At 43.9% G+C, this 27,377-nt stretch overlaps 2 protein-coding genes across 5 annotated transcripts; one reads left to right on the top strand and one right to left on the bottom strand.

The window, feature by feature from the left end:
* Window positions 1–4,422: 4,422 nt before the first annotated feature.
* Window positions 4,423–7,044, top strand: ndufb2 (NADH:ubiquinone oxidoreductase subunit B2). Its single transcript, XM_062383130.1, has 4 exons — window positions 4,423–4,621; window positions 4,785–4,929; window positions 6,575–6,650; window positions 6,956–7,044. The coding sequence occupies exons 1-3, from the start codon at window positions 4,536–4,538 to the stop codon at window positions 6,644–6,646; spliced, it is 303 nt and encodes a 100-aa protein (XP_062239114.1). The 5' UTR covers window positions 4,423–4,535; the 3' UTR covers window positions 6,647–6,650; window positions 6,956–7,044.
* Window positions 7,045–7,101: 57 nt separating this feature from the next.
* kdm7aa (lysine (K)-specific demethylase 7Aa) lies at window positions 7,102–26,510 on the bottom strand. Of its 4 annotated transcripts, none has more exons than XM_062383116.1 (18): window positions 26,393–26,510; window positions 19,131–19,216; window positions 18,506–18,623; window positions 18,105–18,265; window positions 16,235–16,376; window positions 15,694–15,880; window positions 15,193–15,355; window positions 13,474–13,561; window positions 13,256–13,362; window positions 13,015–13,106; window positions 12,791–12,877; window positions 12,192–12,443; window positions 11,971–12,101; window positions 11,174–11,319; window positions 10,990–11,084; window positions 10,625–10,806; window positions 10,146–10,531; window positions 7,102–9,694 (listed from the first exon to the last, which is right to left on the bottom strand). In XM_062383116.1, exons 1-18 carry the CDS (start codon window positions 26,488–26,490, stop codon window positions 9,609–9,611), a joined length of 2,607 nt encoding a protein of 868 aa, XP_062239100.1. In that variant the 5' UTR covers window positions 26,491–26,510; the 3' UTR covers window positions 7,102–9,608. The 4 variants fall into 4 exon arrangements, with proteins under 4 accessions (XP_062239100.1, XP_062239098.1, XP_062239099.1 ...); XM_062383114.1 differs by having other exon boundaries at window positions 10,625–10,809; XM_062383115.1 differs by having other exon boundaries at window positions 11,174–11,322.
* Window positions 26,511–27,377: the final 867 nt, after the last annotated feature.

Below are 27,377 nucleotides of genomic sequence, written 5' to 3' on the forward strand. Positions count from 1 at the left end.
ATCCCAGGCACGACGAGGGACACAAGTGGCCGGGGTCTCATGTGCTCGCGTCCTTTTGCCTGTGACCTCCCCGTCCAAAGGTCGCCCTAATGAGACGGCTACCGTGTGCCCTTCAAGTGCCACGCCGGAGTGCAGGAAACAATGCTGCCTCACACGAGCTATTTCGAATGGTGTCACGGTGTAAAAGTGGCAGAGCTGAATTATTGTCGGCCCTTTGATGCTGTTTATATCCCGGCTGTCTTGTCAACACATATAATCACGCTGCAGTGTCCCCGTCCAGGGCCTGATAACGCTGCCCAAAACAAACACTGAAACACTAACGTCTCGTCACAGTGATTCAGCACAAAAGTGTTTTGTCAGTTGCTTTTTCCCACCGCTGGAGTCGAGACACAACTGTGGAGCCAAGATAAACCTGAGGGGGTGATATGATATGAGAATGTCAGATTTACAATGTTGAGTTTTTAAAAAAGCATCGAAATTGCTGCAGCAGAACCAGAGATATCCTCTTTTCTTTTTTTTTTATCCTTACATTCTTGTCCTTTGTTGAAACCTACAAACAAATGACACACAAAACCACAAAGGAAACTCATAGTCATACTAATGCTGCCTTCATGTTGCAACATAATTATCGTAATGATCAGTTTCCGAAGAAGAGTTGGTGTCAACATCCAAGTCCTAATTACAAGGAGAAAATAGGGGAAATTGAAAGCTCCAATATTTCCGACTTGGCTCTTAATAACATGGAAGTGCCTGAAAACAATTGTTAAGTTCTCAAGTGCACAGTATTTTAATCCTTAAACCCGCAACTCTGTATTCATAAAGCGTCAGAGAAGCGTGAAGTGTGACGAGAGGCCACGTTTGATTCATCTGAAGGGTTCACAAGCCAGTTAGGCTGAGAGAGACCTGGATGTTTAACACAAATCAAAACTACAGTTATATTCTTGAGTGAAACCAAGTTTTTTCTATCCTGCTGTGTCTTCCATAAAAGCCCACACTTCCCTGTAACCTCTCTTAAGATTCTTCCTCTCCTTGCAATTTGCTCTGCGGCTGCCGCGTGTGTGCTCCCAAAAAGAAAACTAAAAAACTGTCTGTGTCAACCATGCACTTAAGAAGACGAGGTCTCAGAAAACAAACTCCGGAAGCCACTGATTGACAGATCTGCCTGCCCACTCTGGTTCCCTGGCTAGAGCGGCGGCTGTTGCGGCCGTGCTGTGGCTGCCACCGGTTGCTGCCGGGAGGCTTCAGACGCGAGGCCATTTCTAGGTTACAACAACAACAGCATACTGTCACAACTCTCACGCCGGATATCCGAAACACTTAAAAAATCATCAGGCCATTTTTAGTTTGAGGCTTGTAAATAACCGCTGCCCCACCACCAATGATGTTTTCTGCCATTGACTGAGGATTTAATGTGTGTGAGGAGCTAAAAATACTTCAGTCTGCAGCTTTAAAAACACAAAAACAGAACAAATAACCTCCATGGGAGAACTTGGACTTCAACAGCTGTCCTGCATCTTATTTGCACAAACCACGACGTGAGTTTTTGCCTTAAAACGTCTCAACAGTGAAGACACACGTCTATTTTTTACCCCGGGACTGCGTGGAGAGTAATTAACAACACTCGCAGCCTCCACCTGCGGAACAACCATACAAGGAGAGCGAGGCCGGGCCGAGCGAGCCCCACACAAACTACCACTCTGAGAGGCTGCACGGAACATAATGATGGTATTCACATCAGTGGTTGAGGGGGAAAGCTGCCTCCTGACCACTTCCAATAACACGCTCAAATTAAGAGCTCTGATGACCTCACAGCCGCTGGATCCAGTCTGGTGACGCTGCCCCGGGGGAAGGTCACAGCTACTGGGTTGGTGGGAGTATCTCAAACTGATAACTGGATCAAACAAGGAGGATTCATTTATCAAAAAATAAATAACCTGGCTCTTGTGGCTCTGCAAGTTTTCACATTTTAATAGATTCTAAATGTTGATAAAACCATATCTGTGCAGTGAATAATTTCATATTTCATACATGTACTGCTTGATGTATACAAAATACTTGTAATGTAAATGTTTACCCCAAGTAATGCAGGCTTCTTCCTATGCATTGCTGTATACTTTACTATATTATACTACTACACCTAAACTTAACATTTAAATTTGTCTATGGTATCACCCAACAGTTGTATTAAATTGTGTCTTAAAACTATTTTATTGATTATTTTAATAACAGGGACTCGTAAGTGAAGTATTCAGTCAGTTATATTACACATGCACATAATAATAAGATCTATAATGTGTCCTGTTCAGTTACATTAAACCATATTATATATTCCCTCTGAGAGTAAAGTCTTAGTTTGTTTGCTGTTGTAAAATGTCATTAATTGATTATTTATGATTTAATTAAAGAAATACTTTGTCTGAAGAGCTTAGAAGAGACGACCTAGTACTTTTTTCTGCTATTGTGGTCTTATGAATCTAATAAATGTTTTACTGAAGCACTTTGAATGCTTCCTCTTATATGTGTACCTACGCTTCTTTGTATGTAATATGTGTTGGTTGTGTGTTTTGTGTGTTTTGTGTATGAAAGAGAGATTTTTAAAGTAATCTGAACCAATTCCAGTAGAGTTATGAGACAATTAAGATCTAATCCATAAAGAAAAACTAATTAAGGTGAGTTTCATGAAGAGATTCAAACCATGACATCACAGACCAACAGTATCTCAATTTTTTTTACTATATGATAATTTCGGTCTTACTTATTTAATGTTTGAGGCCTCTGTGAACTACATGAGAGTCTCACTCACCACTGAGCACAAATGCATATGTGCCAAATGCACAATATGAACATTGAGTTCAGGATTTAGTTTCATTCAACATCGTGCGCTTAAATATTTTTAACCCGGGACAATTTCCAGTGCAGAACTTTTGCCAGAGTCATAATCTCCGAGGGTGTTTCTACTTTTAGTTTGCTGAAGCGTAGATGTACACAGTCACGTGACTTTGTTTGGGAACATATAGCATAGGAGTGGTAGGCAGTGCAATTTTCACCCCAGCAACATAAATCTAAATCACTTCCTGTTGTTAAAAATACACGTCTGTACAGAAGGTGCCAGATAAACAAGACTGTTTACATCATGACTTTGTTAAATGTAAATGTGAAATGTAGGTTTATGATGAACATGGTGGTTTTAAAACGTCACCTGTTGTTGCCACGATATTGTCCAGGACACAATGTAAACATCTATATGTGTGAAAGCGTGATGTTGTGACCGCAGTGTTTGCATGACAGGATCTGATATTTTGGTCACGGCTGTGGGCAGCACTGGAGGAGTTGAGGAATGTGTGACCACAGGGCCACTGGCCCCACGCTGCATGTCTTCCTCCCTTGTCTGGATACAAAGACACGGACCTTCACATCCCTGAACGTCTCCTCCAGGTCCACTGCCTGACAAACCACTGCCGACAACCTCCCACTCACCAACTGGGAAAATGACAACCCTTGGGACGAATGTTGCTCTCTTAGAAGTGCAGTAAAAACGGAGCGATTTCCTTCTCACTGCACCTCAGAGGGAGCTGTGATTGCTTCCGCCCTGAGCGTGGGCGTGTGGGTGGCTGAGGACATGTCAGGTTCATGTCAATCAGCAGGTCAGTGTCTGGCCCTCCTGTCATGTGAGGCCCTCAAGCTTCAGACTCTCACTGCCATCTGCTGGCTGCGTGGCTGAAGTTTTATTATTTCCTTTTGCAAACAAACCTCCAAACATATTTAGTCATGTTTATTATTTTCTTTCTGGACCCACATACACACACCTACGTGTCAGCTCACGCAAACATAAGTTTGACTGTCTGGTGATGTGCAGTGTGAGTCTATTTTAAATGTACTGACATTTACACTGAGCACTGACACACAAGCTATCATCAAAATTCATTTACAAAAAACAACTGTGATGTTAGAGGAAGATTATTATATACCGTAATACATAGTTTGTTACATTAAAAAAAATGTTTGCAAAGCAGAGCCTGACTGATGCTGTAAACAGTTTTGTGAGTAAGATAAAGATTTTGATTTTGAATTTGATTCTTCTATCTATCTATCTATCTATCTATCTATCTATCTATCTATCTATCTATCTATCTATCTATCTATCTATCTATCTATCTATCTATCTATCTATCTATCTATCTATCTATCTATCTATCTATCTATCTATCTATCTATCTATCTATCTATCTATCTATCTATCTATCTATCTATCTATCTATCTATCTATCTATCTATCTATCTATCTATCTATCTATCTATCTATCTATCTATCTATCTATCTATCACTGCATCACTGCCTGTGCTACGCCTGGTCGCTGGGGGCGCTGTGGGTTTTATCGCCGCCTCTTCTTGTTGACGGAACTACGTGGGTCTCGTTTTTCTGTCCAATCACAGGGGTCGTTGGTGGCAGGTGGTTTGTGGAGAAGGTGACTTTTCGCCATTAGCTCGGATAGAAACACAGAAACATAGAAGCGGCGGCGCTGGTTAAATCCAACATGTCTTCTTTACAAAGGACGCTGGGGGTCCTGCGGATGAGCTCCCGGCTGTTCCGCCGCGGGCCACTCAGAGTAAACATCCGAAAGTAAGTCGCCTCCAACCCGCTAGCACCGAGCTGTGTGCTAGCTGTAGCAACAACATGCTAACACATCGTTAAATCAAAACAACGCGTTAGTGAAGAAGCAGAACTTGGGACAAGATGTCTGTAGACATAACGTTTATATTAAAGATGTGTTTTAACTCTACAGGGGCAGCGGAGGTCCTCACATTGAGCCGCAGTACAGACAATATCCACAACTGACCAAGAGCCAGCAGTTTCAGTCAGAGCTGCTCAGTGGAGCCATGTGGTTCTGGATCCTGTGGCACTGCTGGCACGACCCGGACGCGGTTCTGGTGAGTAAACACTACACTGTGCAAAACATGGAGGGTCACTGTCTAGAACAGGAAGGGCCAGTGTCTAGAACATGGAGGGTCACTGTGAAGAACATGGAGGTTCACTGTACAGAACATGGAGGTTCACTGTACAGAACATGGAGGTACACTGTGCAGAACATGGAGGTACACTGTGCAGAACATGGAGGTACACTGTGCAGAACATGGAGGTACACTGTGCAGAACATGGAGGGTCACTGTGTAGAACATGGAGGTACACTGTGCAGAACAGGGAGGGCCAGTGTCTAGAACATGGAGGTTCACTGTACAGAACAGGGAGGGCCAGTGTCTAGAACATGGAGGGCCAGTGTCTAGAACATGGAGGGTCACTGTGAAGAACATGCAGGGTTCACTGTGTAGAACATGGAGGGTTCACTGTGTAGATCATGGAGGGTCACTGTGTAGAACATGGAGGGTCCCTGTCAAATGTCTCAGAACCCATTCGATAATCGACAATGGGCATGTGTCTCTAAAGCAGGTGAATGGTGGAAACGTTAAAGTTCAGACTCCTCAGGTTGACATTGACATTATGATCATATATTTATTTATAGAGCATTTGTCAAAAGTCTTAGTTACAAAGTGCTTTACAAGGGCAGCTAAATAAGACAGACGGGTCTAAATCATTTGCTCAATAAAAGTTAAAGAATCACAAATCTGAAAGAACAATATCCAATAAAACGATTAAACAAAAATTCTTGTTATTGGCTCTGATGATTAGAGACAAAAGATTATTATCAAACGTTGAAGTCTGGCACATTAAAACTAATCGTAAGTAAAGAACCTGGGCTTTACACTTGGCTCAGAGATACATCAACACTGTCCATAGATTTCCTTTTATCATTTGAGAAATATTGAATGAGTGAAACCATACCTCACTCAGGAAGATGCCACATGCTTTTAACCTTTTTAATACAGAAAAAATCAATTCAACAGCTCCAGTTTCTATCAAATTCAGCAGCCAGGGTTTTAAAGAGAGATCACATTACTCTCTTTATGGTGCAGCACCCTCATACATTTCTGATTGTTTATTGGAGTGTGTTCGAACAGCCCCCTCAACTTTTCTATCTTGACTTAAATATCCCAACAATTAACTACAAGAAGTTTAGTGACACAGCTTTCTGTTGTGCATCAGAGGTTTGGAAAAAACTCCCACCACACATCAGACGAGCTTCTTCTGATGATAAAAATAAATCAGAGACACATTTCTATGCTCTAGCTTTTAATGAGTTTTATCTTATTTAACACCTTTTGTCTTTATTCGTTTACTTTTATAGCTTTCATATACAGTTTATTGGTTTGATCATGTTCCCATGGATCTCTTATTTTTTTTTTTTTTTTTTAATTTAATTTAATTTAATTTAATTTAATTGTAAATCACTGTATTGTGAGTGATACAAGGCACAGGATTGGCTGGTTTACTGGTTTGTGTGCTGTTTATTATAACAGACCCGACTAATCACTTACTAAAGAAGATGTGAACTATTTTTTATAATTGAGTAGTTGTTGCAGCCCTGTTTGAAATGTTTGAACTTTTACTAGTTTACGGAACCTGACAGAAATACAATAAGTCAGGATGTGAAGCTGAAGGTTGTGTCCTCTGCTGCAGGGTCACTTCCCCTGGCCTGAAGTCTCTGAATGGACAGACGAGGAGCTCGGAATCCCACCAGATGATGAATAATAAGGTGATGTCTCACTCTCACTCATCAAGGGCTTGTCTATAACTTCGTTAAATAGAAATTAACCTGATCTATTAAGTTGTATCATTCTGTAGATGATTTGCTGAACATTTTTAGAACACTAATCATTTTATGAGGGGCCATCTAGGTGTTCAGTATCTTGCCAAGGACACTTAGGCATGCAGATGGAATAGAGTGGGATTCAAACCGGCAACCTTCTTGTTGCAGAGCACCCGCTCTATCCCCTAGGCCACGCTCTCCCTGTTTTACTTGTCTAGTGTGACATTGTGTGTCTATTTTTTTTTTTGTAGATCCGGTGAGATCCCCGCTGCTGTGCCAGTCTTCAGATTATTCTGAAGGTCGCTGTTGTACATAGATTAATAAAGTTCTTTAAGTTAAACTATGTTGTTTCAATGTGTGAACATCTAACGATACAACAAACTGAAGAAGAGACAAATGTAATTTCATTATTTTTATTTACACGCAATTTTTGAAATGCAGGGGAAAAAAATGCATTAACAGTGTCACAGTTAGCCAGTGTTTGTATATTTTAAATCATAAGCCATTCAAATCTGGAAAAAACCAACGCACCAACACAAATGCCAAGAGAGAAAGAGAGAGCTGCATATAAAAGCTAAAAGAAGACAGATCCTGTGCGATGAAAACTACAGCTGAGAAGAAACCCTGCCTGCGGGCCAGCTTGTGTTTCTAAAAATTACTTAATATGCAAAGAGTTCAGGAACAGAAATTTTCAAAGTTTTCATACATCTTATGACCTCCCTCTTCCTGTGATAACTAAGTTACTCAGAGGTGATAGTTCATTTTTTACCTCGAGTTATGAAGTTAATTATCACTGGAAAACACAGGACTGTATATGTTATGATTCCATGTCCGGTTCTGTAGAAAGGTTCAAGTGTAGTGTCAGAAAACAGCAGAGGAAATCATTTTGTTTTGGGGATTGTGTGAAACACCATCAGAGCTGAGTGATGAGTCACTCGCGGGTTCACATGCACGACAAGTTCAACCTGAGCAAAGCTTTCAAAAGTCTCACGCTGTTAAACGAGGTAAAGCTACTTGGCAACAGTTCGGTGTCATTTAGAGTCAACGTATCACAAACACAGAGCGAGGGGACAGAACAGAAGTAATGACTGACGGCTCATCCTCACAACTAGAAAAACCACAACCATGAAATCCTCTTCATTAAAACAATTAAAGCTCAGCCGCTCCTGAGCAGAAGGAGAAGCTGGAAGAGTCGAGAACATCCTGTTTCTTCCGTGACGTGGCTGGTGGCTAATCGAAAGTTATGTCCATGGCATCAATCCCTGAGAGTGAAGAACCTCAAGCAAATCACACATCACATCAGCACTGGTATTACTTCAAAATAAAAAACCTCATGCATCCCGTTGAAGTTCCTCAAAGTTTCACTTCTGAATACATCAACTACTTTGGATCGACCACAGTGGCTCAGAATACTCCTGTTTTTTTTTTTTTTGCTAAATGATAAGTGGCACTAGTTGGAAAAAAGCTCAGGTGTCGATGTTCTCAACCAAAAAACTTGTCTATATTCGCATGTCGGCCCCGAACCAGAAGAGACGAGAATCAACACAGGATCTTCTCGACCGGGCAGTGGGGGGGAAGAAGAAAAGAAAAGGTTGTGATGATAGAAAGGTGATAAAAAAGATTCTGTATGTAAACTGCTACTCGGCAGATGATCACATGAACTCTAAAAACATCCACATTTACAAAAAAAGTGTGTTAAAGATAAAAAAGAAAAGGAGAGAAAACAATAAAAGTTACGAAAAAAAAGAAACCTCGGAATGAGCCGAAGTTTCAGGGTCGAAATAAAATAAAATCATCTCTTTCAATTAATAAATACATCATTCAGAATTCCATAAAAATAACACGTTTAAAAAAAACATCACAGATAAAACGAGAAATAAATTAAGCAGGATAACATGCGAGTCGCTTCTCTGTCGAGCGACTCGTAATTCCTATTCAAAACTATTTCACTAGGAGGCAGCACTCGGAGCGACTTCCCTTAATAATTACCCAGAAAGACCAGACTCCCTTCTGATGACTCAGCAGAGACAGTGCAGGTCTGAGAGAAGGTTCGTGATGCACCCATTTCCTTTTTCTTTTATACAAACAGGGAAGTGCGCAGCCGACATGCTGCCTCTCACTCTCACCTTCCTCCTCTACGTCATTATTGCTGGTGTGATTGAGATAAAAAGTGGAGACGGGGAAGGGGGAGGGGTCAGGGGGAGGTGTTGGAGGGCAGGAAGGGACGAGCATGAGTGGAGAAAAGTACAAACAAATAAGCACCATTTAGAAATTTCAGTTCACCTCCTCCTCTTCTTTATGCACCTCGTTTTCCCCGCAGAGCAAAAACACACTAAGAAGCTCTGCTGTTCCATCGTCCTGTTCCCAGACAGACCAATTGACGGCTTCTTGGGGAAGGCGGGGGTGGGGTGGGGTCCTCCGGAGAGGGGGTGTGATCTAGCAAACGTGACGCAGGGTGGGATCTTGGCATCGGAAGCAGTAGATGTGTCAGCGAATGTCTCTTAGTCGCTTCGTGTGGTCGACTTTAGTCCTTAATGCCCCCGGGAGCTTCAGTCCGCCGGGTTCTTGTTTTGTTTTTTCCCTGCAGCAGAAAGCGTCACAACATGCTCGCTCCTCGGTTCTGTTTTGTTCTTAGTGTGCTTGTAGTGACGCCGTGCACTCGCTTGTTTCAGATCCAATACCCTGTCTCCTAAGCATGCACAGTGAGTTCGTTTTTTTTAGTCTAATTTTTACGCTGAGTCGTGGTGAACTCCAGGCGCCGAGCCCCCCCCCCCCCCCCCCCCCCTTCCCCCTCATGTTCTCTACAGCACAAAAGTGTCCAGTAACAAATACACACATGGTTCTTTTTTGTTTCTCCAAGGAGAAGACAATCCCCCAGCTTCTTCTTTCATTGTTTCTGAAGTGTTACACAAACACACGACTCCTGCTGAGTTTCAGGATCTTTCCCAGTCTCTGCTTGGCTGTGGCCATTCCTTTTTTGGGCCGCTTGCCTGGAAAAGACAAACCAGAGGAGATAGATTTTATTACAAGAGCAGATGAACAGAGTCACGACCGTTTAACCCTAAAACAGCAGCTTCATTAAAATGAGTTGATGATGGTTTAAAGGCATTGAAGTCAAAGTTTATCTCCAATATTCAGCAGGAAACTGTAAAAATATAAAGAGTTTTGAACAGAGTTTGATTTATTAGTTACAGCGGAATCTCTTTTGGTTCAGGAAGCCGGGGATTATGGGTAATATTCACCGTTCAGTGGTGTTTCACTTAAGTAGTTGTTGATAGACTGTATTTTCTCTACATGAAAACCACCGTGGCAGCAGAGGGCGCTGGTGCTCCACAAAAGAGTCACAATATTGCTTTCAGATAAAAATGTCCCTTTCATAAATGTGCCATGTTTTCATATTTCAACTTTTTTTTGAAGATAAGAAGAAAAAAGGTTAAAAACCTTTCGTGGCCTGATTGCTGATTGGTGGGGGGTTGGGGGCGTGTCTCTTGGAAGGGTGCAGCGGAGGAGACATGGAGGGGTCACAGTACTGGAAGTCCGTCTCCGGACTGGGGGCGTGGCTCTGACTGATGGGGCTGGGGAGCCCCTGATTGTCCCAGGCCTCGCTGCTGCTGTTGCCCTGGCTGTCCATCGGGCTCTTGTCCCCCTGCAGGAGGCGCTGGTGCTGCCCCGGCTCCCTCGGCTCCATCCGCGAGCACTGGCTCGGGCTGGACCACCAGGGCTCCTGGGAAGAGGCCCCCTTCTCCGGCTTGGGGGAGCACAGCAGGCCGGCCATGGACAGCATCCCCTGAATGGCCTCTTCTGTGCTGGGTGAGGTAGGACGGTCTCTGCAGGAGGAAGACGGCACAGCCTCTTAGTTAACACATGTTCAAGCTTTGACCGATGGGAACTTTATCGACATCTTTGCATGTGTGTCTCACCGTTTGAGTGGTTTGTGATTGTGCCTGAGTTTGTGGCCTGACGGGTCCAGATCTATGACGTGCCCTGAGCCTTTCTGCTGAGATGAGCCCGACTCCTCCTCTCCCTCCTCCGGGGAGCTCTCTGAATCTTCATCAGACGAGGACGACGAGGACGATGAAGACGACGATGATGATGCTTTACGCTGCTTTGGCAAAGCAAGACGAGGATTTAGACAAGAAAATACAAGCAAAACATTTCAACATGTTCAACCTGAAGCTTGTTTAGTTCATTGTTCAACTCCCAGAGCTGTGAGTCAGCTCAGTATTGACTGTGGTTCTGCATCCTCTCACAAAGTGTATTATATAAACTCCTGCTCATCATTCACCTCTGTGGGAGAGTCACTGTCTGACTCCACATCTGAAACACTCGAGTCTCCTGAGACTTCTTCCCTGAGTTCAGTCTTCACCCGCTCCAGACCCGCTGAAAAACACAACAACACACCGTCAAGCTCCTGACGGTAACTTCACGTGGTTTCTGCTGAACGATGGTTTTCAGAAGCGATGACTCACCGAGGAGCGAGGGCCTTTCGACCGAGCTGTGCTCCTCCTGCGTCCACTCCGACTTCACATCCACACAACTCTTTGGTGGACACTGGCCAACAGGTGACCGTTCACCCTCCGTCTTCACCGGGCTGCTGCCGGGTCGCCTCATATCTCTGCTAAAAGAAATCAACGAGTTTGTTTTCCAGCTAAATGTGATTTTTTTCAATCAGTCAGAAAAAACTGAATTTTCTGACATTCATCATTTATGGTTTGTATAAACACTTATTTAATGCAGCCGTTACTTTTCGGGAGCCAAAAAGTTCCCTGGAGCTTAATTTCGACTCTGGTCACTACAGTGGAAGAGTAGAGTTCCTGAAAAGTTCCTAATGAATATATAATAGTACATGTTATAGTACACAAAGTAAGAAAATATTTAATTCCTGTGGTGGAAACTAAGCTTAATATTTTCTTAAACATGAATGTAGATGCACATTCATGTTTAAGGTTGTTGTTGACGTGAGGACATTTTATTCATATCACACACGGGATCATAAATATTCGAATTTTTTTGTTTCAGTCATGTCCAACACTAGTTTCTGTTGTTATTTACATGATCTTATTGAATGTGGTTTTGTCTGTTGCCTGGATTTTTCATTTTGTTTTTGCTTTAAGTTTGAAAAAAAATGTTTATGTGTTAATGCGCAGATAAGACTTTCCATTTGTATGCATTAATTTCTGCTATGAACAAACTGCACATGACCCCTGAGCCTTCATGACTCAGTGGGTCAAACTGCTGTGTCGACCACAGAGAACTGAGCTCTCACCTGATGATTCTGCCGTTGACCAGCATCAGCCGGAGGTGGTTGTCCTCTAAAGACTCCGCAGCCGCAGCGATGGCCGATGCCGTCGACACTTTGTTGAACTTCCCATGAACCTTGGCACAGAACGCTGGATCCTGAGGAGTTCACACCAGAGTCAGTCAGAGAACCAAACCCCTTCACTGTTTACACTGCGCTACCTTTCTGCAGCTTCCTGTTGTCCTCACCTCATCGAGCGGCCCCACCTCCAGCCTCCTCAGCACCTCCCTGGTGTGCTGCTCTAAGATGTCCAGGTTGGAGGGCACTTTGGGCGCCTGCCGCTGCTGCTCCCTCAGCCGCCTGGCAGCTCGCCGTGCCCGCCGCGCATGGCTCACCTTCTCCAGCGTGGACCGAGTGGCCGGGCAGGCGTTCGATCCAGATGCTGGAGCGCAACCGCTTCCCTGAGATTTCACTGGCTTGCTTACACTGACTGGTTCCTCCTGTAGAGTAACAACATTGATGAAGTCAAGTGTCTGCCGAGGCTGGTGCTTTAATGAAGTGGCTGACAATATGAAACCTTTTGAACAAGTGTAAAAGGATGGAACAGAAGGTCATTCTAAATTTGCTTGGTTTTATTAAGTAGACACTAAATCTAAAGGATGATTTGCAGAAAACGTTTTTCCAAAGAGCTGAATATCACAAAATGATAAAGTACCTGAATACTGACTATTAGATATTCTAATCATGTTACAGCTTCCGGTCACCAGTTACAGTTTATAGATATTTAACACCAGCATCAATGCATCAATTCACACGGTCTTAATGAAGTTCAAAGGTCAAACTGTACCTCCAAGAAGCGGATTTCCTTGGTCAGCTCTTTAATGAGATGGTTGGGCCTGATATGATCAGGTACCTCACTGGTGGGTTGAGTCTCCTGAAAACAGATGGAAGAGAACAGAGAGAAGTTTGTCATCCAGAAGATAAAGAACAAACAGATGTGACGTCTCCTGCTGGAACTCAGCTGCTGTGTTTTCAGAAAAGACCTCTGAGAAAACTGAGGCTGACCCTCACCTCTCTTTTCAACCAGGTCTTCAGTGCACTGATCAAAGCCTTGACTCCCTCCACCAGGTAGGTTGAGGGTGGACAGTTGTCCTCACGGAGCTCTGAGGGAGAAAAAAAATATTTGGTTGTAACTCAGATAGAATTTAAAGACAGAAAAACTAAATCATAAGAAAATGTTATTTCCACGATGATAAATATTATTTTACTCCCACTAAAGCCGTCATAAGTTTCACAAACGTCTGTCTCTCACCTTTGAGCATTTCCAGCAGGTTCTTGGCCACGTACCAACAGATGGCCTCAAAGTACGGAAACTTGAAGAGGTCTGGTGTTTTCAGACGACGCTCCATTTCATAACACCTACGAACGAGCAGATGAGGCGAAAAAGAGTTGAGTGAAAAAGCAACAGACACAAGAGCGTCTGCATTCAAACATAAATGGAGGTAAATCGGTGTCTTCTGAGGTGCTCACCTGAGCTGCATGCCAATATTGAGGTTATGAAGGAAGTTCCCTCCAAACGCCATGCAATCCTGAGAGGTGAGAACAGCATGGATCCAGCCTGCAGGGGGCGCCAGAGCACATATGTTAATTCAGAGTCTACACTGACACAATAATCAAGAGATATCAGCAAAAAAAACAATCACCAGTAAACTTCATCAGGCAAAATCAGTTTATTTATAATGTCTGAAGATGAACCCTGAGGGGTACGTAGAAAAACAAACTTCTTCTCCTCCCACAGTCGGACTAAGAGATAATGCAATCTATTAAAATAACGAGTCTCCCCTCAGATAAACATGGTTCTTTATCCAACACAGAGTGAGAGAGCTGAGTGTGTGTGTGTCAAGGGGGGGGGGGGGGGTCAGAGTAAGGCTGATAGACAGGCCTGATAATACACCGGTGGACTGACCTACTGTGCTCTCTGACCCCCACTTAATTCCCACCTCTCCACACCCTCTCTGCCCAAAACGCTCTTTTACAATGCTGCCTCGAACCTGCTGAGAAGCGTTGGTTGAGGACGTCCAGGAGTTGACGGGCTGAACTGAGCTTTGTCTTTTTCTGGGAGCGGGAGAGGGTGGGGGGGGGGGGGGGGGGGGGGGGGGGGAGTGAAGGAACTCCATCGGCTTAAAAAAAAGTCCATTGAGAGGCTGACGGATGAACAATCGTACGGCTACGGACGTGTTCACTTCACTTCTAAGAATGAAAGCACGTCATATTCTGCTCAGCCACAGCACAGAAGTCCCAACAGTTTTCTCACAAAACAAAAATGGCCGAGTCAGTGGCTCCGGACTTTTTGCAGAACCGTTGCTGCAACTCCCGTGTTTAAGGTCTAGAAACTGGTAAGCAAGTTGAAAAAGTTTCTAACTTCTAGCTTTGGACTCAAGATGACTCTTGTGTCCAACTTGGAAAGACAATGGGATTCAAGCACTTTTGGTGATATGGGTCGAAATCAGTGTTGATTTGTTGTAAATGGAAACACGCGATTACCGCAGCTGAATTTACACATCATGTCCTGTCCTCCTGAACAATCCTTCATGTGAGACTTAGGGTCTGAACACAACTGCTCATCAACAACAATAACATAACCCAAGATAAAGAGAAGTGAGATTGTGAGAAGTCACATGCAGGAGGAAGCCGTCATCTACTGCATCATTGCCTCTTTCATCATATTAAACACAAGCTATATTTCTCTCTTCACTTTTCCATGGTAATTATGATCATCGAGAAATGTTTGGGTTGTCGCTGAGAGAGAAAATCCCCCTCTCTGTTATTTTCCTCTGGAAATGATAGAGGTCTTTCAGGAAGCCTGTATTTTCCTGGCAGGAGTCATGGGAAACTATTATTTCAATGTATGTGAAAAGACCAACAAATGCAGACAACACTGGCGACGCAAATAGCTGTTTGTCAGAGTGTGTGAAATGTATTGTGCACAGATACAACTAAATATTATACAAGACTCTCAAGGTTCCTTTTACAAGAGACCAGTTTGATTCAGTTAAAACAGTCGCTGGTGTATTTGCCTTGTGAAAGGTGGAATTACTTTATCATCCTATATGTGATTTAAGCATACATTTAAAGAAAAATGGATTCCATCTGCTTGGAGCTAACTGTTCAGGGGCTGATCTTAGAAGTTAACTTATTACATAATAAAAACCTGTTAGACACTTCACGCAGGCATAAAAGATTACAGACCTGTAGGGATGAGCAGGGTGGTTCCTTGGGAGACGACGCACTTGTAGCACTTCTCCACTTTGTCCCCAAAGAACACTTCACTCTGATTGGGCGAGGAGCTCCATGCCTCATATAGTGCAAGGTTGGCAGGAGTGGGCTTGATCAAGTAGAAGATCTTTTCACCCTGAAGAACAGAAGAGGAGGATGACACATACACACACACACAATGTTGTGCGTTTGAGCGTGGCAGCTGTGATGATGCCCGCTGTTCTTAACACCCACTTCCCATTTGAAACTCATGTCTGCTGCAGTTTCTGGACTAGACAGTGAGATCATGAAGATTGAAACAGCAGAGCCTCATGATGTGTGAAGCAAGGTGACCTTTCAGCTTGTGCTGGCCACTCAGCTGTGACTGCCCACCCTCATACCACAGTATATACAAACACGCTATAACTCACTGGGCTTGACTAATGTGAGGGCAACTCACCCTGTGATTTAACAACAGCCAAAGCTCACACTCACCCAGAGAACATGGTACCAGACGGAGGTGCCTCCGAAGTCTATGTGGAAATCTGTGTAGCTGTCCTTGACCCCCATAAGGCAATACTTCTGGACAAAGGGCTTCGGGAAAAAGGAGTCGTCCGGCCAGTAGTTCTCCACCCAGGACATTTTCTGAGCCACGTCGGGAACCTCCACCAACTCAGACATCCTGCAGAAAGAGACACCATAGAAAGGTTTAGAAAGTCCCACCTCCACTTGAGTTGAAAGTTATCAATTATAGCGGCATTGTCTTCTTTTAAAAACATCTCCAGGTGAACAGTAGAAAAACAAACAACATTGTAGATCGTCTTGTGTTTGTCTCACAATTTAAAGATTGAAAATCTGTTAAATTTTTTAAATTGGATCAGATTTGAAGCTCCCTTAGTTTGAAGCAGGTATATAACAGGACCATATTGCTGAATTTATTATCATTTTCACAACTGACTTGTACTGTTGTTGTTTATTAGGAAACTGTGTTTAGTGAAGATACTGGACAGAGCGAATAAAACACAGGATAACTTACTTTGTGTCAGAGAACTCCAGGCTGATGAGGTTGAGCACCTTGAGTCGTTGGGACGTGGTGAAATACTTGATGAACTCGCTGAGCTTCATCTTGCTGTCCGCTTGCCGAGCCACATCTATCACATCGATGATTTTGTCAGTGCCTAGACAGGAGATATCAGAGGGACAAGTCCTGTAGTCAGTGACAGTGGGTTAGGGTTAGTGGATGAAGCATATCAGTGGGTGTGGGGTTCACTGGGGTCATTGGCCTCCTGGCATCTCCATGTGCTTTCACAGATCAAGCCCTGAGGTAAACTGGCACCAATGTGGCAGAGCGGGGAGGTGGGGAGGGGGGGGTCGTACAGAGAGACCACATTGACAATCTGTCAATCTGTCCAGGCCAGCGGGCCCTGAGGAGCTGCAGTGGGTGGAGGTGAGAGGTCTGCTGTGTTCAATGCACATTTTGGAAATATATGCAGAGATGAAACAGCGTGCACGTGAGGTGTTTGCACGTTTGAGACAAAAAACAGATGCTGGAGAGGAGAAGAAAAAAGACGGCAGAGAGACTACAGCGAACAGTTGAGACGCTACAAATCACACTAGGGTGACACATGGGGCCGGAAGTCAGAGCTGGGTGCAGTGTGTAGAGCAAGACAGCTGGTTGTTGTATTTTACCCAACACCCCCTCCCACACACCTTTTTTTATTACCCCTCTGCATGTTCTCTCTCTCTCTCTCCCACACACACACATGCACTCACAGAGAGCCCAGCTGGCCAGCGTCTGATGACAGAGAACAGCTGGACTCGAGGCAGTCGGTCACAAAGAGAGAGAGAAAACCAGCAGCTTCACAAACACGACAGCAAGAAGAAAAGTTTTCATTAAGGCAAGAGAATCCACAGCTCGAGAGGCACGGAGCTGCCGGATGTCCACAATCACTGTGATATATTACACCACCCGGTCATGTTAAAAAAGGTCATTAATTAAGGTAATTGCTGCAAATATGTCTCTGTCAATATGAATGAACTAGACTCCTCACTCAGCATATTAATTAGTGCTCAGTTAAGAAATTGTTTTCCTTGTTAATCATGTGTTTATATAGCAACGTGGTCCAAAATGAATTATGACAGAAACACGTTCAAATCTCTATAAATCCAAGACTTAGTAATGAATATCAACATGCGACTGATTGACGATGCTTGACTTGTATTCATCAATTATTATCGTTGTAATAAAATCCATGAGTAATGAAAACTAAAACATATCCATGGATTTAAATGTGAGTATTGTCTGTATCGGGCTGCATTTAAACAGCTTCCATCGGCGTTCATTAGTTCCAGCACTAGATCACACCGTTGACCACACACTGCGCCGGCTACACAACAGCATTAGACCCCAGCGAGTCACAGAGGACATCAGCGTTCACTCCTCCAGTCCCATTGTCTTCGAACTGTAAGAAACGTAACCAGACACTCGGTCCCTGGTCACAACACCTGTGCATGGGCTTAATGCTCAATAGGGCATGGGAGAGAGAGATAAAGTGAGAGAGGGAGTCTGTAATCTGAACTTAATGATAAAAACACCGGTGGGCTTGGTAATGGGCTTGTAACAGGAGATGGGAAGTGGCAAGCTGTTTGGTGAGGAAGCGCGGCGGTCACGGAGAGGCCAGTGAAAGCCTAGCCGTCACTCATTTAGAACTCATTCAGCCATCGTCTGATGCCTGATAAGTGGGTTGAAACCCCATGAACCTGGAAACCTGTTCGTATTGACACACAGATGGCGCCTGCTCAGCGATGGCCACTTAGCTTTTATTGGCTTTCCAGCAGGCCAATGCTGGAGAGCCCACATACTTCCCAGAGGATGAACATTAAAGTGGTTTATGAAATTTCCATACCCACATACTGCTCCACGTCTTTGACAGAGAAAGCAGGGGCCGGGAGTTTGAGTCCCAGACCCTCCATCTCGGTGACCTCGATGGGGTAGTTGAAGCCGTGTCGCTCCAGGTACTGGGCCGTCACCTGCTCGCCTTTCATCCGCATCAGAATCTCATCACCGCTGGAAAGAGATCATGACATGTTTTCATTAAATGACGAGTCATGAACCCATTGGCCCTGTTCAGACCTGGTTTTAACGTCTGTGCTTAGAGATCAGATCACAAGTGGACAGACAGACACATATGTTTGTTGAGACAACAATTTTGATGTCATTATTCAAAACGATATAGACATTAGGTGGATTTGTTGTTTTATGTGGACTATTTTAAGCACATCTGCCATATCTGTGCACGTGTCCTACCTGGCAAAGGTTCTGTTCTGCAGGTCCTTGACGAACACTGGGGTGCCAGCTTGAACCGGCTTCGATCCATTGTCGGCCTCCGTGTAATCGTGCCTGTGCCAGTTGTTTCGCCGTTTCACTGCAAAAAAAAGAGAGACAGAAGAGTTTCACGGGGTTGTGTGGGTTCACATGTCCCCGCCCCCTTCAGGCAACAAAGTGCTGAATTATGCACGTCATCGCCACTTTTTGTGAGGATGTTTATTCACTACTTGAACCCCTGTGCAGAGAGATGGAGATAAAGGGCCCTGTCCTATCAAAGTGCAGGGCTTACAGCGCCATTCAATTAGCCGGTTAATGTCTGCCCTCTGGCGCTCAGAGGTTAACCCTTTCCCCTCCCCCTCTAGAAAAACTCAGACTTGACTATCACTACAGAGAAAAACCATTTCCCCTGGGACCAGTCCCAACATACAGGGAGACGGGGGTGGGAGGTGAAATACTGAGTGACAAGAAGGTTAGACATGTAAATGTAAAGGCAGAGAATCAGAGGACAGTGTTTGATGAATGAGATGCATGTCGGGTCTGGGGGAAGGAGGGAGGGACTCACTAAAGCAGAGAAGTGCCACTAATGAGAGAAAGCATCACTCACTCAGGGAGGGTCCGTGTACGACATCACAGTTGGGACAGTGGTAAACATCGATGTCCACGGCATGATGCTCTTCTACCTGCACGCAGCTGTAGACAGAGAAAGACACAGAGTTAGAGCAGGCTCACACTTTCTCTTATGGCAGATACAGACTTTGAGTTTTCAGCGATTTTAGAAGTTTATTAAAACCCACACTAGGACATGGGTCTAATAAACCAGGGTATGACAACAGCTACAAAGAATGTTTCTGATACTGTGAGAACTTAAAACCTCTCTCACGTTGCAACATAAGAACTATTACCAAAGATAATTCTTTCCATGTTGATCATCAGTCACGTCTAGATCAGCCGAAGATTGTTTATATACCTGCTATTGCATGTTCAAGCACGATTCCGAAGTTATCCTGCGTGTCTAGTTCATGAGTCATTTTCTTTTAGAAAACTCACAGGACAAAATGTGAAAGGAGAAGACGTCTGAGAGAACTTAGGGAATGTGATGAAATGCATCTTGGACGATGTAATAGTGATCAATAACAAAACTCTAAAAGAAAATATGATTTGCAGTGTTGACAGAACTCGAGAGGCTCCTTTGTCAGACTGACACAGATTAATCAAACCTTATGAATCAGAGGCGGTGTTGGGGGTTTAAGTTTGAAGTAAACAATCGCAATGAAACAGTAAAGTGCAGTTTGGAATATGAACTTTGCTTCAAGTGGTTTTTCTACAAATGTTTTAGAACTGTTAACAAGGCCCTTAGTTGCTGCAAAGCCACCACAGCAGTTACATTAAAGTCCAAATATCAACACTAATTCAATTGATTCGACAATATAAAAGCAGCTTAAGATAATTAGTTTGAATCTGGTTCCACTTGTTAATGAACTGCCCCAAATCTATAACAGGGACAAGGTTGCTATTTCTACGACCTAACTAACACGACTGCAGGGACAGAATTTCTGGTAATCATCTTGGAAACTTGTTTTCCTGTTTGGTTCCTTTGTGTTTGAATGCAGCACTAAGTCAAAACTTTAACTGAACACCAACTGCTTGCACGGACACTGAGGATTGTTGCAGTCTTGCATTTTTCACTGTGACAGTGTCACTCACACTGCTACCCCCGACCGTCCTGCAACGGCAAAACCACAGGCACCAGCACACATGCATTCCTCTGTAGCATACCAGAGCCCCGATCCAGAGCAACCTGGACAGACACCAAGGGATGTTTAGAGTTAGAAAAACTGCAGCATGTAGCTGAGGCTCGTGCAGCTCGGATCATATCAGCGGTTAAATGATGGAAAATGAGGTGGAGGGTAAAACAGAGAGGATCCTCATAACAGACAAATATTATGTTTGTAATTTAAAGGGATTTTTGTTTAAGTACAACTGTCGCATTTTATTATACATCATGTGTCCCCAGTTGACCTGGAAACAGTTAAAAACTCTCTGGCTGATTTTCTTGTTTAAGCACATTGACAACAGACTAACATCTTTCCAGTTAGACAACTTCTGAGTCTTACATTATAAAGTTATTAATTATTATTTTTCCTATGCTTGTTTTGAATCTCTCCAATTAAGAAACAGACCACAAAGCTCCATTAACACTGTGATGACCCCAAGGAAGAAACGGCAACATGCAAACCATTGTAAAACAACAAACATGCTGACTTTAAACTTTAATTGTGTTGCCATGTTCAAACCATCATCACGTTTTTTTGTGAGCGGCCAACAGTAGCATAGTGACCAGCCATAAAAATGTTGCAGATAAAACCTCCGCTCTAAAAAACATGATACTGCGCGTGGGATGGAGTCGACCGCAGCGTGCTATCACCTTTGATCTACAAGGAATTGCAGGAAACTGTAAAGGAAATAAAGCAGAGGGCCATTAACTCATCAGGAAGTGGTGAGCTTGTGTGAATGCCGGACTCCATCACCCTGGTGCACTAACAGGATATCAACAGTAGCTGCTTCTCCACGGTTTACCACACACACACACAACCTGGTGTTATTGCTGGCTGCACAGCGCAAACACATTTTGTGAGAAAGAGCGTCACCCCTCAAGCAAACAAGCTGATATCTTTCACACATGTAGTTGCTGTAATCACCCTAAGTGACCTTCTAAACAAATACATTAGGAGGTTTTGCATCAGTGTAGCAACAGATAGGATTTTTGTTTTGGCATCAACAAGGCACATTTATCTATCACAGGTTTCCTTTACACTCATTTACCCTGCAACGTCCACAGTGACAAAGGCCGTGAAAAGAGCAGCACCCCTGCTCCTGCACGTGAGCGAGAAGATGACCAACAATAACACTGCACAGGGCTTGGCTGTAGTATTGGGGCCGAGCTCATGTGTCAGGAATCCTGGTTCAAACATGTGGCTGTCGGCTGGATGGGGAAAGCATGAGTCACAGCTCTCCGCCACCGGATGGTCAAGACCGGCAAGAGCGGTGCAGCTGAGGTGTCCTGGTTGTCCTCGGCTCACTTGGTATTTTCTTTTATGCAGCACCACAGTGGGAAATCAGGGCACTGTGCCACATGCGCTGGCCTGACTCAGCTGCATGTCACCTGTAATGATCACTGCTTAACAGGGCCTGTGAAACTGTGTGGACTCGAGGCTGCAAATGCAAAACAAGGGGGGCGGGGGGACTCAGATGATAGGGAAAAGCGGGCCAAGTATTTCCTGCCTTGCACGTGCTTGATGGTGTATTGCATCATTGCAGAGCTGGTGATTGTGCAAACAGCTCTCAAAGTGAGAACCTCACTGCCTTGGAAAACGACTGGGATCAGATTTAAAGCAACTGAACGGACGTCAATGTAATAATCAATGAGATTGTGTTATCACTGTATGACAACGACAGAGAGTACAGTGGCCGTAACCAGAAGATAAAATAGACTGAGCCTCGCCATATTCAGACTGGAGTTGTTCTGTGATGGCACCGCGGCAGATTATCAAGCACAACATCCCTTCCTGAACGAGACGTGGGTGCTTGGCTAAAGCCCCGGCCATCAACAGCCCCTCTCCCTCCACTTCCTCCCATCAAGGGCTTCCTTCCTGTGTGACTGAGGGAGCTTATTCATTAGTCCGTGCACTATGAGGGGTTCATTGTCCTCCATGATCATTGCACGAACACAAAAGGCTGGAGGCGGGCAATGCCATTATTTTAAGCTCTAAATAGCCGCTCCACATGGGGCGCCGACACGCCTACATTAGGGAGCTGGCAGATCTCCTAATGGATGGGTGGTAGAGATAGAGAGGAGATGAGGGCAGTTAAACACACCTGGCTATCTTTATCTACCCCAGAGGAGAACCGGACTCCTCCAGACCTGCACCTAATGCACTCAGCCAAAGCTTACATAAACAGTGCCGGACCTGGACAGCCGTAAGAGCCACTGAGCCCTGACAGATGGATAGGGATCTGTCATTTTGTCCTTACTGGTTAAATCTTTGTAGCGACTTAGCATATGTGCGAACTAACATCTTTGCAGTGGTTGGAGCTTGAAAGAGACCGTAGAATCTCTCTGTGGTCGGATGGTAAACAACAAAAGAGGATTACTTTGTTGTTTATGGGGCGTCAGGGAGCCCCAGGGACTTTTAACTACTTAATTGTTTTGGGTGCAGGTTGGGTTAACTTGAGGCTCCCGGCGCCAAGCGCTTTGCTTTCACACATGTCTTCAACGTGTTTCTCCCAAGGCTCTCAGTGCCCCTGAAAAACCTACGAAGTCATCAGTCTTGTGACTGTCTGCTGCTGGAATACATCAGCCAATAAACTCACAGAGACAGACAGATCTGAGGATAAAATCTGCTCTCTATGATTGTCAGGAGGCATCAATAACAAATACGTTACTGTGAAGAGAAGACAAGTACGTCACTTCTTACTGGCAGCAACACTGAGCTGCACATTGTATATTCTAGACAGACGTTCATTGAGCTGAATGTGAACAGAGTCAAATCTAGTGCCATATTAAAAGGAATGCTATAAATAGAGATTTATAAACTAAATGAACTGTACGGCATAATGTATGGCTTTAATATCATAATTCACACTGACTTGTAATCAATACACAAGGCTCTTGACCCCTAATCAACATTGATCAAGCTACAAGTAATGCAGTTTCCCAGCCCCCCAAGGGACAGCTGTACTAATGAATGTAAACATAGCTTCTAACAGGAGCTATGAGGCCGCTCTTTACTTGGTCCAATTCACTTATCAGACATCTAAATAGACAGGATCCGAAACGTCTCCTCGTGGATTCTTTCACTCAACCATCCATTTAACTCAAACACAGAAAAGGCACTCTGTCGAGGGTATCCATCTCTCTTTGGTGTGCTCACACTCTGTGAGACATTGACGGATTGTGCATTGAACTTGGCTCGCTGCAGCTGCCATCAATCATTTCCTATGTCCCATCGCGCCCCTGCTGGTTTATCATCACCCCCTCCGCCAGCACCAAAAATCAGACAATGGGACGGCCACAGCGCCCGACACCTAAACTGGGGTAAACACTGTGATCCAACTTGACCCGGTGAGGACTTCCGAGCTAATCCGACATCCACAGCGTTGACTTAGAGAGGCATCTTGGGAAACAAGGCAAACAACCAATTTACAGAAGTAGGTCTTGTAATTATGTGAGGCTTTAAATGGTAAATAGAAGAGTTCAAACTAGCAATTGTGATGTAAACCACAAGCTCTACTACAGGGCTCAAGGAGTTCTTTAAGGGAGATACCTGAGGGGCTCAAAATTAAATTGACGGAAAAAGAAAAGCAGATACTTTAAAAATTACGACATTACAAACCAATCTCAAACACGGTGGAATAAAATGTCATCTCAGGCATATCAATCTGTGATGGGAAATAGGTATATCCTCTTTTTTGACACTATGCAGGGCAAAAAATATTTGCAATTACTGCTTATGACAACAATGTAATGTGACCACAACTTCATTTACTTGGTACTGTCAGGAAGTTTATAACAGTGACTTATCCAATGATAGTGTACAATCTACTATAAACTGCTGAAGCCCATCTGATACTGCATCTCAAGTCTATATCAACAACACAAACCCAGATGGAGCCAGGATGTATCTCAGCATTGGTATAGCAATAAAGCCATAGTGGATGGTTGATGTGTGTCAATAATGGGCTCTATACAAAGTGCATTTGCAAGGAGCTTATCAAGACAAATATACGTTTCTGTTTCTGTTTCCTGTTACCTCACTGATCACTAGTGCGCTGCAGAGGAACCACATTGCCCTGATTGCTCCGGTGCTCCAACCATTAAAAGTCCCTGGCTGTATTGTGTACACAGATGCTGAGAGATATAAGTGATCGAAAGCAGGACATTCTCCAGACAGCGAGACAAACGCCCCCCACACAAACAACAATCCCACTAGCACAGACACACACACACAACCAGACACGAGGAGGCTGAGCTCCACTCATTTCCACTGTGTCGGCGTACCACCATCTCCAGCCAGAGAATACCCCCTTTCCCTTCTGGCCCGCCTCGTGGGAACGAGGCTGGAAATGTGGCTGTTTTTGGAGCACTCGCACCGCGTATGTGTGTCTCTGCTTATTAGTCATCAATGGGGGGGAAGCTCCGGCGTTTGTTCCTTTCCTCACTGGCACATTACACACAGCCAGCCCATCCTTTTTGGCTGTCGTACGCCACAAATTCTGGGCAGCCTGTTTTCTGGCCGCGTGCTTACTTCGGTTACGCAATGGCTTCCGTCATTTCCACACAAGCAAAAAAAAAGAAGGTTATTGTATTCATAAACAGTTGCCATGGAGATCCACCCACACAGGCAGACTCAGCGGAGGGAAGAACGAGGGAAAATGAAACTTTCATCGATGACAGCTTTTAGAATCTGGGTTTTTAGGTTTACGTTTATTAGAAGTCACAGTTGATGAAACCTGGTTTGACTGGTTACCCAAGTCTGACAATGATAAGACAACACAACACTTTCTCTATCCTTTCATCATCATCATCAATCTTTCAACACAAGCATTCCAGCAGCTCTCTGTCTTGCTCAATACGATACAGAGATTGAACACTGATCACGCAATCTAAAGTACAACTTGCACTACTATCTAGGTCACGCTATCACCCAAAAAGAGTTCAGTGTGACAGTGAAACAAAGCGGGTACAACAAAAAGCATGACTGAAACCTCACAACACACAGGCAATTACAAAACAGGATGGCATGAGACAATGATTCAACCTCCGGGGAGAGTTTTGACAGCGGCCACCCACAAACAACATACCTCAGAAAAACATCTATAACACCCAGAGTGACCCACTTATAATCAGGTTATAAACTAACAGAATAAAGACAATAAGCAGTTCTAGGAGATGTGCCCGTGTGGTTCTTTGAATGACTCCCCCTGTCCACCACTAGGGGTCTCCTGCCATGTGCCTCCTGTGTTTTAAAGGGGAGGGGGTTTAAATCTCTCAAGCTGTCAATCAAAGGCCAAACCAAAACAAGCACCTTGTTCTCTACATTTCTTTTTTAATTTAAGCAAACCACTAAACATTTAAAAAAAGAAAAGCTAAATCTTTAAATTACACACTAAACTTGAAATGTGTTTATATTGGATTTAATAGTATTATTATTGGTATCAGGAATAATCTAGAGATTGTGTCAAAGCAGATAATTCAATTAAAAAACTTTGACAATGGGAATAAGTTTAAAGTTTAAAGGTCGGTCCTGGCTGCCATTACCTTAAATAACCCTATTAGGAGAAGCAGATGACAGGAGACCTTGTTTGTGTCGAGTGGTTTAAATTAAAACGGTTTAAATCAAAGTAAAGACAACATTTAAACTCATCTCTACTGGGATTTGATCAAATAAAAAACAACCAGCAGCCGGAGAGTGAACCGATGACCCCACCGGACTCCGGATCAGCCGGGTCGGACTGACACAGCTCGGCGGCTCCTGGCAGATCCGCGTATTAGTGGATAAAAACTGATTTCTATGTGGCTCCTATAGATCAATATAAATCTTTTTGTATAGACTAAGTTCAGGTTATGTGTTTTGAGCGATTCAATTATAAATATGAGGCTGTTTCAGTGAGCGCAGCCCCACTTTCCTCCCCGTGAAGTCGCGTCAATGGAAGGTTTAAAGCCCCCGTCGCCCACCGCTAGCGTTAGCATGCTAAGTTAGCTTCCAGGCAGCGCCGCGCGGAGAACCGTCGCCTTTCTCGCCCAAGCCTCGCGTGTTTCTCGGTTCCGCTGCACTCCGCCGCCCCGGGACCCCGTCGCCGACCTACCTGCCGTGGAACCAGTCTTTGCAGATGTCGCACTCGATCATAAACCGGCTCACATCGTAGGGCTGCCGGCAGACACAGTACAGCGGGGCCGCCGCCATCTTCCTACTGTCCCCAAACAACGCAGGAATGAAGCGGGGCGGGGACTGAGCTCCGCGTCCGGAAATACCCGAGGCCGCACGAGAGCTTCCGCCACTCGGAGGACACCTCGCCTCTGACGTCACGTCTCGACTGGGTTTCCATTAGTGTGAAAACACAACAATAACAGACACGGTTGTTGGTTCTTTTCCTACAAAGCAAAGACGTCATGGTTTTCTTGTTTTATGTTTTTTATAATTCTGAAAATAAAACTGTTATCTTTCAATGTATGAAAAAAATAGCAATACATGAAAAAACATCTTTACACACTTCTTCATCAAAGCAGCACATGTGAAAAGTTAATAGAGCAAAGTCATTTTAATTTCATGAAAACGTTGATAATACAATCTTCCATTGTAGATAAACCAGTTAGGATGACACACAAACTTCTCTTTGCACCACAGACTGTTTACACACATCTGGCTCACAGACAATAAAAAGTGACACTATATTGTAAAACTGTCTGTAATAGATAAGTAATATTAGTAGGAAGTAATACAGTAGTACGGAAGAAACTCCAGAGCTTGGAACAGCTACTGCAGCTAGTTAATGATAATAATAATATTAATAAGAATCCCAATTATAATCATAATAATAATAACTTTTCATATAGCGCCTCTCAAACCCCAGCTACAAGATACTGTACTATTAAAAAATGAAACAGCAAGCACTTAAAGAGAAAATAATTAGACACAATTCAAAAGCAAGTTAAACAAAGGTAAACAAGTGATTAAAAGTTATGACTAAACAATGACAATAAAGAGCCTCCGTTTGTGTTATACAAATTAAGAGGATAATTCAGTGAAAATGTACAAAAAGCAAATACAACTGTTGAAAGAAGGTGTAAAAA

This window comes from Platichthys flesus, chromosome 23 (genome assembly GCF_949316205.1).
Source record: "Platichthys flesus chromosome 23, fPlaFle2.1, whole genome shotgun sequence".
Classification (NCBI taxonomy): domain Eukaryota; kingdom Metazoa; phylum Chordata; class Actinopteri; order Pleuronectiformes; family Pleuronectidae; genus Platichthys; species Platichthys flesus.